This window comes from Mustelus asterias, chromosome 14 (genome assembly GCF_964213995.1).
Source record: "Mustelus asterias chromosome 14, sMusAst1.hap1.1, whole genome shotgun sequence".
NCBI lineage: Eukaryota > Metazoa > Chordata > Chondrichthyes > Carcharhiniformes > Triakidae > Mustelus > Mustelus asterias.
Genome location: NC_135814.1, coordinates 51,652,106 through 51,667,026, shown reverse-complemented (window position 1 = coordinate 51,667,026; position 14,921 = coordinate 51,652,106). Strand labels below are relative to the sequence as shown.

Below are 14,921 nucleotides of genomic sequence, written 5' to 3'. Positions count from 1 at the left end.
TTATGCAAATAAAAATTGGAAATTTCCACTGTGCTGATTCCCAGAGGGCTATTGCATAAAGCAATTTGAATATGCTAAAAATTACCAAAGTTTTAGATAAAAGCAAAACACCATGGATGCTGGAAATCTGGAGGAAAAAAACCAAAAACGTTGGAAAAACATAACGGGTGCAATTTTCCTGTCCCGCCTGCCACAGGAATTGTAGCGGGTGAGACAGAAAATTCGGCAGACCATGCAAAGGTCCATTGACCTCGGACAGGAATTTCAGGCCTTGGGGTAAACGTGGCCAGAAAATCCCACCCAACAAGTCTGACAACATCCCTGGAGAAAGAAACAAGTGTTAGCATTTGAGTCCATGTGACTTTACTTCAGAACTAAAAGGTTTCAATATATTGGCTCCAATTTTGTGATCAGTGGCAAAGCAGTGCTCACCACTGAGCTCAAAGCCACACACACAAAAACCTGCCAATCTGTGCCATGGACACCTCCTTTCACAATGTCCGTTTGAATCTGACAGCAAAGCAGGAGATCTTCAGATGTTTAGCAACAGTGATATCATTAAACAGAGTAGGCAGCCAATCACATTGAAGTATTCTCGCAGGCAGCAATCTAGGAAGTAAATTGCACTGAATTATTAAACTTCTAATTAAAATTTTGTGAAGAGCAAAATAGATGATTGGGACATACATATGGGATTGCGGTTAACTGATTAGAATGGTTATAGCACAGAGAGGCCATTCAGCCTCCATGTCCATGATGGTTGTCATCAAGAACAGTTTACCCAGTGCCAATCCTCCACCTTTTTCCCCATAGCAGCTGAAATAGCAAACTTTCAAAACAAAATTGACCTTTCACATAAACTGACTCTCCAAGGCCAGTGAGGCTGATCAGAAGTAATTATGAACTTACTTCTGAACTTAGTTTGCCGTAAAAACCTGGGTTATACCTCATTCAAAAAGGTGTAATATTTCAAGAGGTTTTCTACGAGACTAATAGAGTAAAAGGACAAGTTTTCATAGTTCAGTGATTTCTATTTGATTTCGGTGTGGGGTGGGATTTCGGTGCACACAATAGGGAAGGAAGTATAGAATCTTTGACAGCAATTTAATATTTGATGTGCATATGGACTCCAGATATTGCTGTCTTTTTTGAGGCGTGACTGTTTGTCGTCATTACTACCATAAAATCCGAGCCATTGTGTTTATTTCTGTAATAAATGTGGTGGTGTGCTTTTAAATTTTGTACTAAGTGTAATTCGCTGCAATTTTGGGTTTGAGTTAATTTGTTGAATATAAGCACTTTTATCTTTGTAGGTCCAGCTGTCTGCTGTTACCTCATCATCTGCTACAGCCAACCTCCAGCAGGGATTATCAGGACTTTCACTGGGTACTGCTCCCCCTTCTGTTAACAGTGTTCTTAATACAGGTAGGAATCAATAGCATTTACACAAGTACTGAAATTTATTTTCAAAAAACCTCACTCTCTAATACTTGCATTCAAAATCTTTCCTGTGCCGCTGAGAGCTTGTGATATGCCAACCTGAAGATCATTCAAGCTGTGTTCTTCTAAAACTTCTGGACTGCTCATTATTTTGAGTTCCTTAATCAGAAAAGACCCACTCGGATGACTCGACCCTATGAGTCCAACTGCAGCTGTTCTTGTTATCTGTGCAGGGATTAGCACGTTTGCCATTCCTTATTTCACATCATTGCTCATGTAAAATATTGGGAGTCATACCACACTTACTATTATAAATTGAGACCTGTTTTAGAAGTATTCTTTGGTTTAGTGGCATTGTCACCCCATAAATAGTCCAGCCATTTTTTATGGAATTGACTCACTTTCTTATATCTACTTGCACAAGAGAATCTTTGGGGGGGATTTGTGACTGTGGTGTATCTGTCTCTATGCCCTGAATCAAATACTGTGCCATTCATATGTACTGCTTCAATCTCTCGAGTCAGACCAAGTGAACACCTGGTGAGATGAAGCTCAATATTATTTACTTCACAGCTCATGAACATACAAGTTATAATCAGGTTCACTTTGTTCAATTTGTACAACTTTCCATAATACAAATATAATGAGCACACCACATTTCTCCACATTAATGTATTGTCTTGCTTGACAAACTTACTGGTGTCTATTCTCATAACCTTTAGTTGCCTGACAGACAGAAGCATTGTTTCAAAATCCTCTGCCTTTGTCTGTTTCAGTCTCACTGTTCACACTCTAATGCTTTGCACCTGCCAGACCCTCTGCTGAGCAGCCAGGGTCTGTAACTGCCCCTACACTGAGCGAGAGGAGTTTAGCAATTACTGAGACAAGCTAGCAACATTTTTTGGATTGAGGAAAAATCAAAGATAGATTGAGTATCTTAACTACCTATCATCTCGGAACTATTTAAAATTAGCATGATTATGGTTTTCTTTAAAATGCAACATTTAAAGAGACTTATTCCTCATTTTCTTCTCTGAAAAAGTTATGAAAAGATTATTGCATTTGTAATTTACTTACATTTGATCATCTGAATTAGCAAATTAGTACAAGAAAGATGCTAATCCTGTTTGGATTGATTGTGTACGGACCCATCAGGCATCTCAAGTGAGCTTTATCATTTTTTTTCTCTGTACTGCCAGAAGCACAGAAATAGAAGCAACTTTTCAATTATCAAACAATCTTTGTGGGGGTGAATTTTGGGAGTATTTCTTCTCCATTCTCTCCTCGAGCAATAATCCCCTTTAAGGGAATAGTTCACAACTGTAGTCACAGTGAAGGTCATCTTGTTCTCATAGAATCCCAACAGTGCAGAAGGAGGCCATTTGGCCCATTGAGCCTGCACCAATGACAATCCCACCCAGGCCCAATCCTCATAACCCTACATATTTACCCTTCTAATTCCCCGACACTAAGGGGAAAGCTAAATTGCATGGCCGATCAACCTAATCCATACATCTATGGACTGTGGGAGGAAACTTGAGCACCCAGAGGAAACCCATGCAGACTCTGGGAGAACGGGCAAACCCCACACAGTCACCCAAGGCTGGAATTGAACCTGGGTCCCTGGCACTGTGAGGCAGCAGTGCTAACCACTGTGCTGCCCATGTGTTTCACTGAAATCAGTGCTTGGAATGGGAAACGAGGAACTGCTTTGACAGCAAAGCAAAATATTTCCACAGAAAATAACTTGATTTCTCTACTCTTTCCAAACACCCTGCCCCTGGTGGGAACTCTTTATGAACATAAGTTTGCTCTCATTAAAATATTTACATTTATTACACTTTATAATGCAGTACATAGAAACATTTTTAGCATATTCATCATATAGCATAATTTGACCAACTGAGTTCTATTCATATATTTCCTGTTGGTGTGAATTTCCAAATATGGGAATAAAGCATTTTCCTGAATGGTTAGATAAGAAATCAGTTTCGGAGCTACGTTGGAAGATCCCATTCATTCCGTAATACTTGAGGTAGCAATGTAATAGAGTACTATTTTGTTTGTTAGCTGGGAAGAAATTTCATTTTTATATAAATATATTATGCAGTACGTTAACTTCATTACAGGCAAAACAGCTCAAGACATTGTTGTCACAGTGTAGCCACCAGGTTTGTTTGTGTACTGATGAGCTTTAGGGGGAAAAAGAAAAGGTAAATTGTATCAGTAAGCCATAATGTTGTACACAATTACTTCACACAGTTTTTGCTACTAATAGCATCACTAGTACTTCATCCACATGATGTATAGCTCAAAATAACCTCCAAAGATCTGTTAAAAGAACAAATTCTGCAGCAGTAGTGCTCTGTACCTTTCATATTTGAAAATACACAATACCAAAATAGTGTTGCTTTAGTGAAATTGCAGTAACAATACTGTTAAGACCTTGCCTTTTCTATGCACTGTCATAGAATGGTAATGTCAAAGGAGGCCGTTTGGCCCATTGGTGTCTGTGCTGGCTCTCTAGAGCTATTCGGCTTATCTCATTCCTCACACCTTTTATCTAGCCCTGCACACCTTTTATCTAGCCCTGCAAACCTTTTCTCTTCAGGTCATTTTCCAATTTCCTTTTGAAAACCACAATTGAATCTACCTCCGACCACATACTGGGCAGTGTATTGCAGGTTCTAGCCACTCAGCATGTAAATAAGTTTTTCCTCCTATCATCTCTGATTCTTTTGCCAGTAATCTTCAATAGGTGATACTAAGAGTGTTCTTATAAGACTTTCTCCCTTCTGAGCATGTGTGACGCTTGGGAGGGGCTTCTGTCTGCAAGAGAGTCCAGATCGGTTTTCTAGTGCTCCTGTTTTCTTTTGTTTACTACTGTTTTGTTAAAAGAAGGATCATCTTCATTTAAGAAGTTTAACACCACGTTTGACTACCTTATTTGTGAACTTGAGTTACCACATTTTTGGCGATGAGGAAGAAACGGAAGGGGAAAAAAGTGAAGTTTCTTTGTTCAGCGTGGCAATATGGTTGCGTACAGCAAGTAGCTAGTTTCTTTGCGAATTTATTCGATGGGCAGCACAGTGGTTAACACTGCTGCCTCTCAGCACCAGGGACCCAGGTTCGATTCTGGCCTTGAGTGGAGTTTGCACATTTTCCCTGTGTCTGTGTAAGTTTCCTCTGGGTGCTCCAGCTTCCTCCTACAGTCCAAGGATTTGCAGGTTAGGTGGTTTAGCCCTGGTAAATGCGTGGGGTTATGGGGGTAGGGCAAAGGGCAAGGCCAGAGTGGGATGCTCTTTAGGAGAGTCGATGCAGACTCGATGGGTCAGATGGTCTCTTTACTTTAGGGGTTCTGTGGACAGAATTTCAAGTTGGCAGCACCATGGCTAGCTTTGCAGCAGTTGGAGTTCAATGAGCGAAGGACTGGGCATAGGTCCCAAATCGCCATAATCTGAAGCCCTCGGTGATTGTTCAAAGATTCGAATTTCATAACCATTTTCAAAAGGCAGGTCAATCCATAGCTAACTTTGTGGCATAATTCCGCCAGCTTCCTGAACACTGATTTTGGAGCAGTTTTGGAAGATCTGCTTGCTCGATGGCAGGCTGGTCTCTGGCATTAACAAGGACACTAGTTCCCTGCAATCTGCCGGCAGGCCTTCGCCTCATTTTCTACTGTTGTTGGTACCAATTTGGAACTTGAATGGGTGACTGTTCACTCTTCCCCCTTGGAGCTTTTTTGCAACCACGCTATGACATCCATGACGAGTGAGGGAGAAGGTTTTTTTTTAGTTAGGGCATCCTGATTGTGACAGGCTTGGAGGGCTGAAGGGCCTGTTCCTGTGCTGTACTTTGTTGATCTTTGACCCTGTACCGTAACCCTAACTATAGAATCCCCCATCAATTTGCTTTCCTAGTCGTCTTTCTGCTGTCCAGTACAGCTGAGCCAACCGTGATACATAAGCTCCAGTGTACCAGTGAAAGTTTACACTGCTATATTTTGTTCACTGAACCAACAATGCAGAATTATTTATGATTTTCCAGCTTATTAGAAAAAGGAATGAGTTTTAAAGTGTAACAAGTAGGCTTACATTAACATCGCAATGAAGTTACTGTGAAAATTCCCTAGTCGGGTACACTGAGGGAGAATTTAGCATGGCCAATGCAGCTAACCAGCACGACTTTTGGACTGTGGGAGGAAACCCATGCAGACACGGAGAACGTGCAGACTCCACACAGACAGTGACTCGAGCTGGAAATTGAACCCAGATCCCTGGCACTGAGAGGCAGCAGTGCTCACCACCGTGCCACCCCATGTCTGCTGAAGAATACCTATTAACTGTAAATTTTCTTATTTCCTTCAGCAGTTATTTTTGGACAAAGCTTGCAATTTCTACCTATTAGATATATCTGGTGTAAGAGTAACACATTTCTATGGAAGTATCCTGCATATTTCATAAGGCTTTGTTTTTCCTATTTATTCTGTTGCAGAAGATTCTGGGAATCAGTAGTTGTTTTTGCTCAAAACATTGAGACTTTAGTAAATTTCTGATTTTTTTTTTAAACTTTTGTAAGGTGTTCCAACGGTTCCGTTGTTGCCTTCATCTGTGAATTCATCCCCAGGTGCAGTACCGACAAATATAAATACTGATCCCACCTTACCTGGTAAGTCTCAGAAGAAAAATAAATTGGTATGATGTTGGAGGAAAACTTTGTTTTCTACTTGGATGTTAAAAAAACTTTTACTGCAAAACAGTTTGGCGATGTCCTTCATAATATATTGTCAAAATGTGTCGGGCTGGAACTTCCACTGACACAAAACAATTTATTTAAAATAAGGACCACTGGGTGAATATTGATTATGCACATTTCTGGCTAACATGGAGCTTGAAAGTATTCTCACTTCAACACCAACTCCATGCTCTAACCAATAACACAGACTCATTGGTATCACTTAAATGGACTTGATGCAGTGAGTCAATTTATTTTATAAGTTGGCATGTAACTTGTTTCAACAATTTAAAAGTAATTTTTAAATGTGGTTGACAATGTTATGAATTTTTAATTGCTGCTCATCTTTTGAAAAGTAAATTTTAAATGCAATGAATTAAGTATCAGTATTTTGCTTTTATTAATGTGTGTATGTTTCTATTTGAACAAAAATTAATGGTAATATAAGTACTCTAGTTTTTCTGAAAGAGGTGCCACATATATGGCATCCTTCACATTGTTAACATTGATTATTAGATGCAATTTATCGATATTTGCAGGTTTAATGCCATTATCAAGAGGACTTCCAAATTTGCCCAACCTACCCAACTTGAATATCACCCTACAAAACCTTGCTCCAGTGACCTTACCAGGAATAGGTGTGATACCTCCCCCCGCTGGTATGTAAATGCCCTTTATCCAATCTGAATAATCACTTAAAATTGAGCTATTTTCATTTTTAAGTGGGAAATATTTAGAATATAATCATCTCATGATTTCTGTTCTTTTCCATTAAAAAAAAAATCTCCATATGCTACCCACCATTCTGTATTTGTGAATATTGCAAAGCCGTTACTGGTGGTGATCTTGTACAAATCACTGGGTAATTTAATAGGGCAGTTTGTTTTTTCCCACTCCTTCAACCAATGCCAAAAATCTGAAATCCTAATTTGGATAACAGATTGGACGCACCAGAAGTGAAGACAGTGGTATATAGTAGGAAGAGAGTGGCCCTGAGTCCTCCAAATTGACTCCAGACTCTATGAACTCTCACTGCATTGGGTTAAACAAGAACAAGGAAACTTCCTGTTGATCACAATCCACTCCCTCCCTCAGTTGATGAGACAATATTCCTCCATGTTGACCATCACTTGGAAGATTGAGGGTAGCAAAGGCACTGTGATTGTGGGACTTCAGTGTCTCACCATCAAGAGTGGCTCAGTAGCATAACCACAGAGTTGGATGAGTACCGAAGGACATATCTGCCAGACTGGGTATATGACAGGTGGTGCAAGAGGCAACCAGGGGAGATCCTACTTGACCTCACCCTTGCCAGTCTACCTGCCATAGATACATCGGTCCATGACAGTATTTGTAGGAGTCAGCACCCCATAGTCCCTGTGGTGACAAAGTCCCATCTTCACGAGCTTATCCTCTATGTATTGTGATGCTACCAAAGTGCTACATGGGATAGATTTAGAACAGATGTAGACACTCAAAACTGGACATCCATGTGGTCCTTTGGGACATCAGCAGAATAGTGTTCAACCACAATCTGTAACTTCATGACCTGTCATATGCCTCACTCTACTGTTGCATTCAAGGCAGTGGATTCAGGAGACCATGCCAGGTGCAGCAGCAGGCATGTCTAAAATGCAGTACCAACCTGGTGAAGCTACAACACAGTCATGAATGGTGGTGTACAATTAAATAGCTAACAGGAGGAGGAGGTTTCACAAATATCCCTATTTTCTATGATGGGTGAGCCCAGCATGTCAGCGCAAAAGACCAAGCTGAAACATTTGCAGTCGGCAGTGTTGAGTGGGTGATCCATTTCAGCCACCTCCCAAGATTCCCAGCATCACAGATGCTGGCCTTCAGTAGATTCAGTTCCCTCCAATTGAGATCTCAAGAAAATGTTTACGCCACTGAATAATTTGAAGGCTATGGACCCTGACAACATACTGATTGCTATACTGAAGTATTTGGCTCCAGCTGCACCCCTAGCCAAGCTGTTCCAGTTCAGCAACAACACTGGTATCTGCTCAACAATGTGGAAAATTGCACAGGAATGCCCTGCTTGCAAAAAGCAAGACAAATCCAAAACAGCCAATTGCTACTCACAATCAGCAAAGTGATGGATGGTGTTATTGACAGTGCTATCTAGCAATGCTTGTTCGGCAACAACTTGCTGATGTTCAGTTGATTCCCTCAACTCCAGACCTCATTACAACCTTAGGCCAAACATGGATAAAACAATTGAAATTAAGAAGCGAGCTGATTGTGACTGCCCTTGACATCAAGGCAGCATTTGACTGAGTTTGGTATCAATGAGTACTAGCAAAATTGAAGTTAGTGGGTGCCAGGGAGAGGACTCTATGGGTGGGATTTTCTGGCCTCGCACGGGCGAGATCGTAAAATCCTGCCCAAGGCCAACAGAGATTTCCGTTCCGCGGCAGGCGAGGTGGTAGGGTTTCGGCCTTTTGGAGTCATATCTAGTACAAAGGGAAATGGTCGTGGTTGTTGCAAGTCAATCATCTCAGGAGTTCCTCAGGTTAGCTCCCAAGACACAAGCATCTTTAGCTGCTCCACCAAAGACCTTCCTTCTGTCACAAGGTCAGAAGTGGGGATTTTCACTGATGATTGCACAATATTCTGTACTATTCACAAATCCTCAGACACTTGAGCAATCCATGCTTACACACAGCAAGACCTGGGCAGCATTCAGGCTTGGGTTGGTAAGTGGCAAGTAACTTTCATGCCACACAAATAGTAACATCTCCAAATCCCCAAAATAAAATCTGGCCATCTATCAATTATGTATAATTATGTTATCATCACTGGATCACCCACCATCAACACTCGTGATTACTATTGTTCAGTAACTTAACTGGACTAGCTATATAAATACTGTGGCTACTAATAAGGTCAGAGACTTGGAATTCTGTGGTGAATAACTCATACCCTAAATGCCCAGAGCCTGTCCATCTACCTGGCACAAGTCAGAAATGTGATGAAATAATGGATGAATATAGCTCTGACAACACCCAAGCTCAAAGCCATGCTGAATAAAGCAGCATTTTTAATCAGTGTCCCATCCACAATCTCAACATTCACTCAACACTATTGGCGCACAGTGGCAACAGTGTGTACCATCCACAAGATGCACCTTGCCAGGCCTCTTTCAGCAGCACTTTCCAAACTCATGACCTATACCACCTGAGCACAAGAGCAGCAGATTTATGCGAATGCCACTGTCTGCAAGTTCCCCTCAAGTTGCACACCATCCTGACTTGGAACTATATCATCGTTCTTTTCTGTCACTAGGACTCCCTTCCTAAACAGCATTGTGGGTCCATGTACTCCAAATAGACTCACCACCACCTTCTGAAGGGCAGTTAGGGATTGGCAATAAATTCTAGCCTTGCAAATGGCACTCCCATCCCATGAACAGAATTTGAAAAACATGTTAATGTGTCAGGGTGCCTCAAGAGGACATGCACTATCGTTGCTTTATTGGAAACTACTTTCTGTTAGAATCATAAAATTGCTACAGTGCAGAAGGAGGCCACTGACTTACTCAAGTGCACTCCCTGTCCTATCCCCATAACCCCACACATTTACCCTGCCAATTCCCCTAATCTACACATCCATGGACACTAAGGCAATTTAGTATGGTCAGTCCACCTAACTTGCATATCTTTGGACTGTGGGAGGAAACTGGAGCACCTACAGGAAAACCACGCAGATATGGGGAGAATGTGCAAACCCCACACAACCAGATCAGCCTTTTTTTAAAAGCAAAAGCTTTTGCTTTTAAAATATCCATGTGTCAATTTCCATTCTCTGAATATCATCATGGAATAGTTATAGATTCAGCTGCAGTGCCACTATGCTGCAAAATCTTTTTCAAATTGGAGTGTGTAAAATATGAAGTAATTATTATGTTTTTTTCTCCTAGGTTTTCCATCAGCTGCTCAGCTGCCGCCAGTAACTCTTCCTGGACTGCCCCCTCTAACAATGCCCACCATGTTTCCCTCGCAATCACCCTTAATTACTGAGGCAAAGGCTGGTCTAACTGAAACAGTTTCAGCCCCCTCTCCAGGAGGAGGTGGTTTTCATGTTTCTGCCTCTGCACCGCCTGCTGAACAAACCCCTGCTCTCATCTTGGATTCTGCAACTGTTTCCATGACAACTGCTGACATCCAAGCAACTGCATCACCTAATGCAAATAATAAAGAACCATCTTCTGTTTTCACAGATGCACAAGCTTCTTCTAAGTCTTAACTGTAGACCTTTTCAAAGCAGGAGTTGATTAATGTATTTATTCAGCTGCAGAATGTTCTGAAATTAAAACATTGTAAAAGATAGACTGGCATGATCACATCTCAAGGAGCATTAAAACATTGTACATAATTGTAAGGATGAGGTTAATACATACCTTTAATACAGTTGGATGGTTTACCACATTGTTAAGCAATGGGATTACTTTTGATGTAAATGGAAAATAAATTATTTTATCAAGTACAGATTCAATTACCTCTCTTCTCCCACTCCCCCTCTCCAGCTGAGGTTTGTTTCTGGTACAGCATGTGTGCTGTTCAGTTACATATTTGTTGCGTCTATAGATGGTATCTTGGTTGTAATCTTTTCTAGCCTATACAATTTGCAGATCACTAGGTCAATACGTGCTGTATCATTAAAGCACCTTGCTGTTTTTAATGATTGAAAGGGAATAATGTAGGAGAAAGCTAATGTGCAGCTGAAATCCAATAGGTGTCACTGTGAACATAACGGGGAATATATTTGAAAGAGATGATTTAGCAATAAATGCTCCTGGAAAGCTTGTCCTAATTCATTCAGTTTCAAATTCTACTGGTATTTTTCAGAATAGAAGGAAAATTCTATTTTTAAAAAAAGCTACCTTGTCAACTCTTGTGCCAAAATCCTATGTTGCTTTTGTGTATATAATCTGGAAACCCTGTGACTTTGTCAGGATTTCAAATGAGTGACATGGTATGAAAAAAGTAGAAGTTCTTGAATGTAAAGCACTAATAGATTCAGTATTTGAATAAATGTAATCATGTGAAATGTTTTAAACATGTGTTTAACCATTTAAAATGCTGGTGACTAGCACTGGGTATCTCGATCCCCTCAAAGAAATAAGGGTCTTACATTAGAGTTGAAAAAGAATGAGGCAAGAACACATTATTGAGGGTCCTTTCATGTAAGGCAGTGATGAAGAGACTTGTTTTAAATGTTGTGGAAGCAGATTGGGCTGGTGTAGTTCTGTAAGATAAAATATCTCCGCCACTAATCCTAAGTAATTTTCAAGCCAAGCTTTTCTATTTTATCTCAAATTGCTTGTTCTGGCTAAGCTGTGACAAACCTGTTAGTATGATAATGATTTGAGGAGATTTTGGGGGGAGGTAAGCTTACTTTTATTAGAGGCACTGGGCTTTGAGGCGAGTGGATCGGATAGTTGACTTCTGGATTGTGAATTCTAGTATCTCCTGCCTGCCCTGAGTTGTTGAATGTGTGTATGGGTGCTAACTAAGGCCAGGAGCTAATTAAATTATGCTAATATCTAGGCTGAGGGATGTGGAACATTCTTAGAAATAGATGCAGGAGAAGCTTGTTAACATTTTGATTGAAATATGTTGAAGTAGAAAGCATAAACACTGGAGAAGATGGGGTAACAACTAACGAGTACTTTAAGAAAGAGTGGAATGTGAGACCTTAGTATTGGTCGGAAGCAAGATGTGGATTTAAAAATGAGTTGTGTTGTAATATGAAATAAAAATCTAGTTATGAGTTTAAGGAATAAAATTGTAACTTTGCTAGTGCCCCATTCCAAATAAGGTGGCTTGGTGTTTTACTTTACTTGTATTACATGGCATGAATATTCTTTAAATTTAGTGTTCTACTGTAAAAACATTTTACAAAACTAGATGTAGAATAGAATTCTGTGGATAGACAATTGTCTTAATCTGCCCATATAGACATTTAAAAGAATAATTATTCAGTAGTAATAGAATCTATACAGCAACAACTTTCTATTTGAATATACTGCAGATACAGTTTCAAGCAGTATCTGCTTTGATGCAAACTAACAGCATCAATAATGCAAACAATTGCATCTTACTCATTAGAGAAAAGCCAACTTCTGCACATTGAGTACTTCAGGTGTTCCAAGTGTCCAAGAGGTGTCTGAATGCCAGCGAAATTTGCATTCTTTGTTTTTATGACTCTGTTTTGCATTGTATAAAATTGAACTACCGAAACATGTTTTTCCTTGTTTGATCTCAATTCATTGCAGGTATTAATGTATTTGTTTAACATATAAGACTTCATAATCTAGGTTATTCAGCTATCCATCTGAATCTTTAGAATGAATTAACTTTACATATTTAATGCATTTCACATTCTAAATCAACATGTATGATATTAAAATTAATCTAGAATTTATTTAGTCATCACCATGGACATTTCTGAGAGGAGTTTGGGTTTTTTCAGAATAGGTACCCAATGATTGGTAATGAAACTATTTTGAGAATACATTTCAAGCTGGGCCTTTTCGCAAACCATTCATGAGCAAATAATTTAAATTTTTGTGGGTGTATTGTAGGCAGTGTCATTCTTTTACATAGTTTGTGGTTAGATTTTTTAATTGTTTAAATTTTAGCTACTTTGTACACTGTATATGTACAAAATTGACCTTTTTATAAAAATTTACTCCAGTGCCACAGTGCTTAATTCCAACTGATATAAAGACGTTTCATAATTGGGAAATTTTGTGTTTATCTACTTCTGTTGCAAACTGGATTATTAGAACAATTGAAGGTTTGTCATTTTGAGTGTTCAAAAAGTGCCTTTTACATGATGCAAGCATTTCTGATTTTGTAGTTTATGATATGGGACAGTTTGTCAAGATCAAGGTAGTTGTACAGTGCAGAAAAGGCCCTTTGGCCCATTGAGTCTGCTCCAGCAGTAACTACCACTCATCGTGCTAATCCATGCCCGTGCTTTTAACCTAACCCACCTAGGATCTTTGGTGGAAAATAGGATGGGGTGAACTGTAAAATGCATCCAGCCAGAACCTGTGCCATTCCTGCAGAACAGTCTAAAATCAGGGCTGCTAATTTGATTCTGGGCACATTCACAGTTACTCCCACAAACTGGCAGTATAATTTTGTTGGTGCTGACCAGCACAGACCATTTCGGAATGGAAGTATGTCATTCATCTCAGTTAGACCAATGACAAATTTGTTCTGGATCCTTTGATGCCTTTACGTAGCAAAAATCTTGCTCAACCTTGCAAGCTTGAATGGTCCCAATATCTGTAATGTTTTGAGGTAGACCATTCCAAATTTGTTCCCATCAGGTAGTGTCCTTGTCCAAATTCCAAAGTTGTGATAGCATATTGCTCTTGGGAAGACCCTTCATTCAGTTAAAAAGCAAAATAAGCAACCTCAAATCTCTACTACTTTTAGTGGCATTTTTCACTAAATTCCCACGATACACTGATTTAATAGGGTAGGATTATTTTTCCATGTATCGCATGATGTCAGATTCCAGCAGTTTAGGTGGAGCTGCATTTAACTAGACTTTCTTAAGACAAAGTTTAATCCAGGGGAGGAATTCAACCAGGGTAGCAATGGAAGAGAATGTGAAAAGAGTGGTCTTTACAAATGTGCTGTGCTGTAAATACCCCTTTTGGATTTGATGGCATTGGGCACTTTAAGTTGTCTGATCTATTCTTTACAGCCATCCATTTTTCACAAAAATATCTAGAAACACTTCGCACGCAATACTTTATTTTCCGATGCAGTCATTGTTTTATTAACACAGCTGTCAGCTGTTTTGCAGAAGATCTACATACAATGATTAAAACAACTAATCTGTTTTGGTAATTAGAAGAATATTGACAAAGGTAGCTGCAAGAATGTTTTCCTCTTATTGTCATGGAACCTACATCGTTCAATTAAATCACCAGCATGTGTGGTTGTGCTCCAGTTGAGAGTTTTTGCTGAAATTGAGTTTTTTAGATGGGAAGTAATTGGAAGGAAATAATTCAAAATTGGGAAGACCTTATCATATTTTCAGGATGTTTCAAAGCATTTCGCATCCAATAAATGCATGCACTGGTTCTGTGTTAGCAAATAGGCAGCAATGTCCAACAGAAAATGCTGGAGAATCTCAGAATAGAGCCAGATGGTCCTTCAACTCTGACGAAGGGTCATCTCGACTCAATGTTGGCTCTATTCTCCCCACAGGTGCTGTCAGACCTGCTGAGATTTTCCAGCATTTTCTGTTTTTGTTTCAGATTCCAGCATCCACAGTACTTTCCTTTTGGCTCTTTGTTCATTTCATTTGTTGAGCTGGTTACGAGGGGTATATTTGTTTATAATACTGGGCCAGCTCCCTGTTTTGCGTAGTACAATGGGATCTTGTCCAACTGAAGATGTCTCAGTTTAATATATCTGAAAGATGCTTTTTTTTCCCCCAACAGTACACGTTTCAGATTGTGTTCAAGTCCTGATTTGGAACTTGAATCCACAACTTCTGATTTACAGGTGTATGCTACCGACTAAGCCTTATGGAACAAAGCTGCAGAATGATGGAATATTATTTCCAAACAGCCACTCATTTTCTGATACTATAGAAAGCTAAAGATTCCCAGTGTTTCTAAACCTGATGATATGCAGTCTTATTGAATTAAAAAGGCTATTTTGCAAGGAACATTCTACGTGTGTGGAGTTTAATTT

At 39.7% G+C, this 14,921-nt stretch overlaps 1 protein-coding gene across 1 annotated transcript in view; it reads left to right on the top strand.

The window, feature by feature from the left end:
• Window positions 1–12,441, top strand: part of gorasp2 (golgi reassembly stacking protein 2) — a 41,699-nt gene extending 29,258 nt beyond the window's left edge. The window contains exons 7-10 of the mRNA XM_078228362.1: window positions 1,314–1,425; window positions 6,019–6,108; window positions 6,714–6,833; window positions 10,115–12,441. Of these exons, the coding sequence (XP_078084488.1) occupies window positions 1,314–1,425; window positions 6,019–6,108; window positions 6,714–6,833; window positions 10,115–10,440 (648 nt within the window). The 3' untranslated portion in view covers window positions 10,441–12,441. The remainder of the gene's footprint in view (window positions 1–1,313; window positions 1,426–6,018; window positions 6,109–6,713; window positions 6,834–10,114) is intronic.
• Window positions 12,442–14,921: the final 2,480 nt, after the last annotated feature.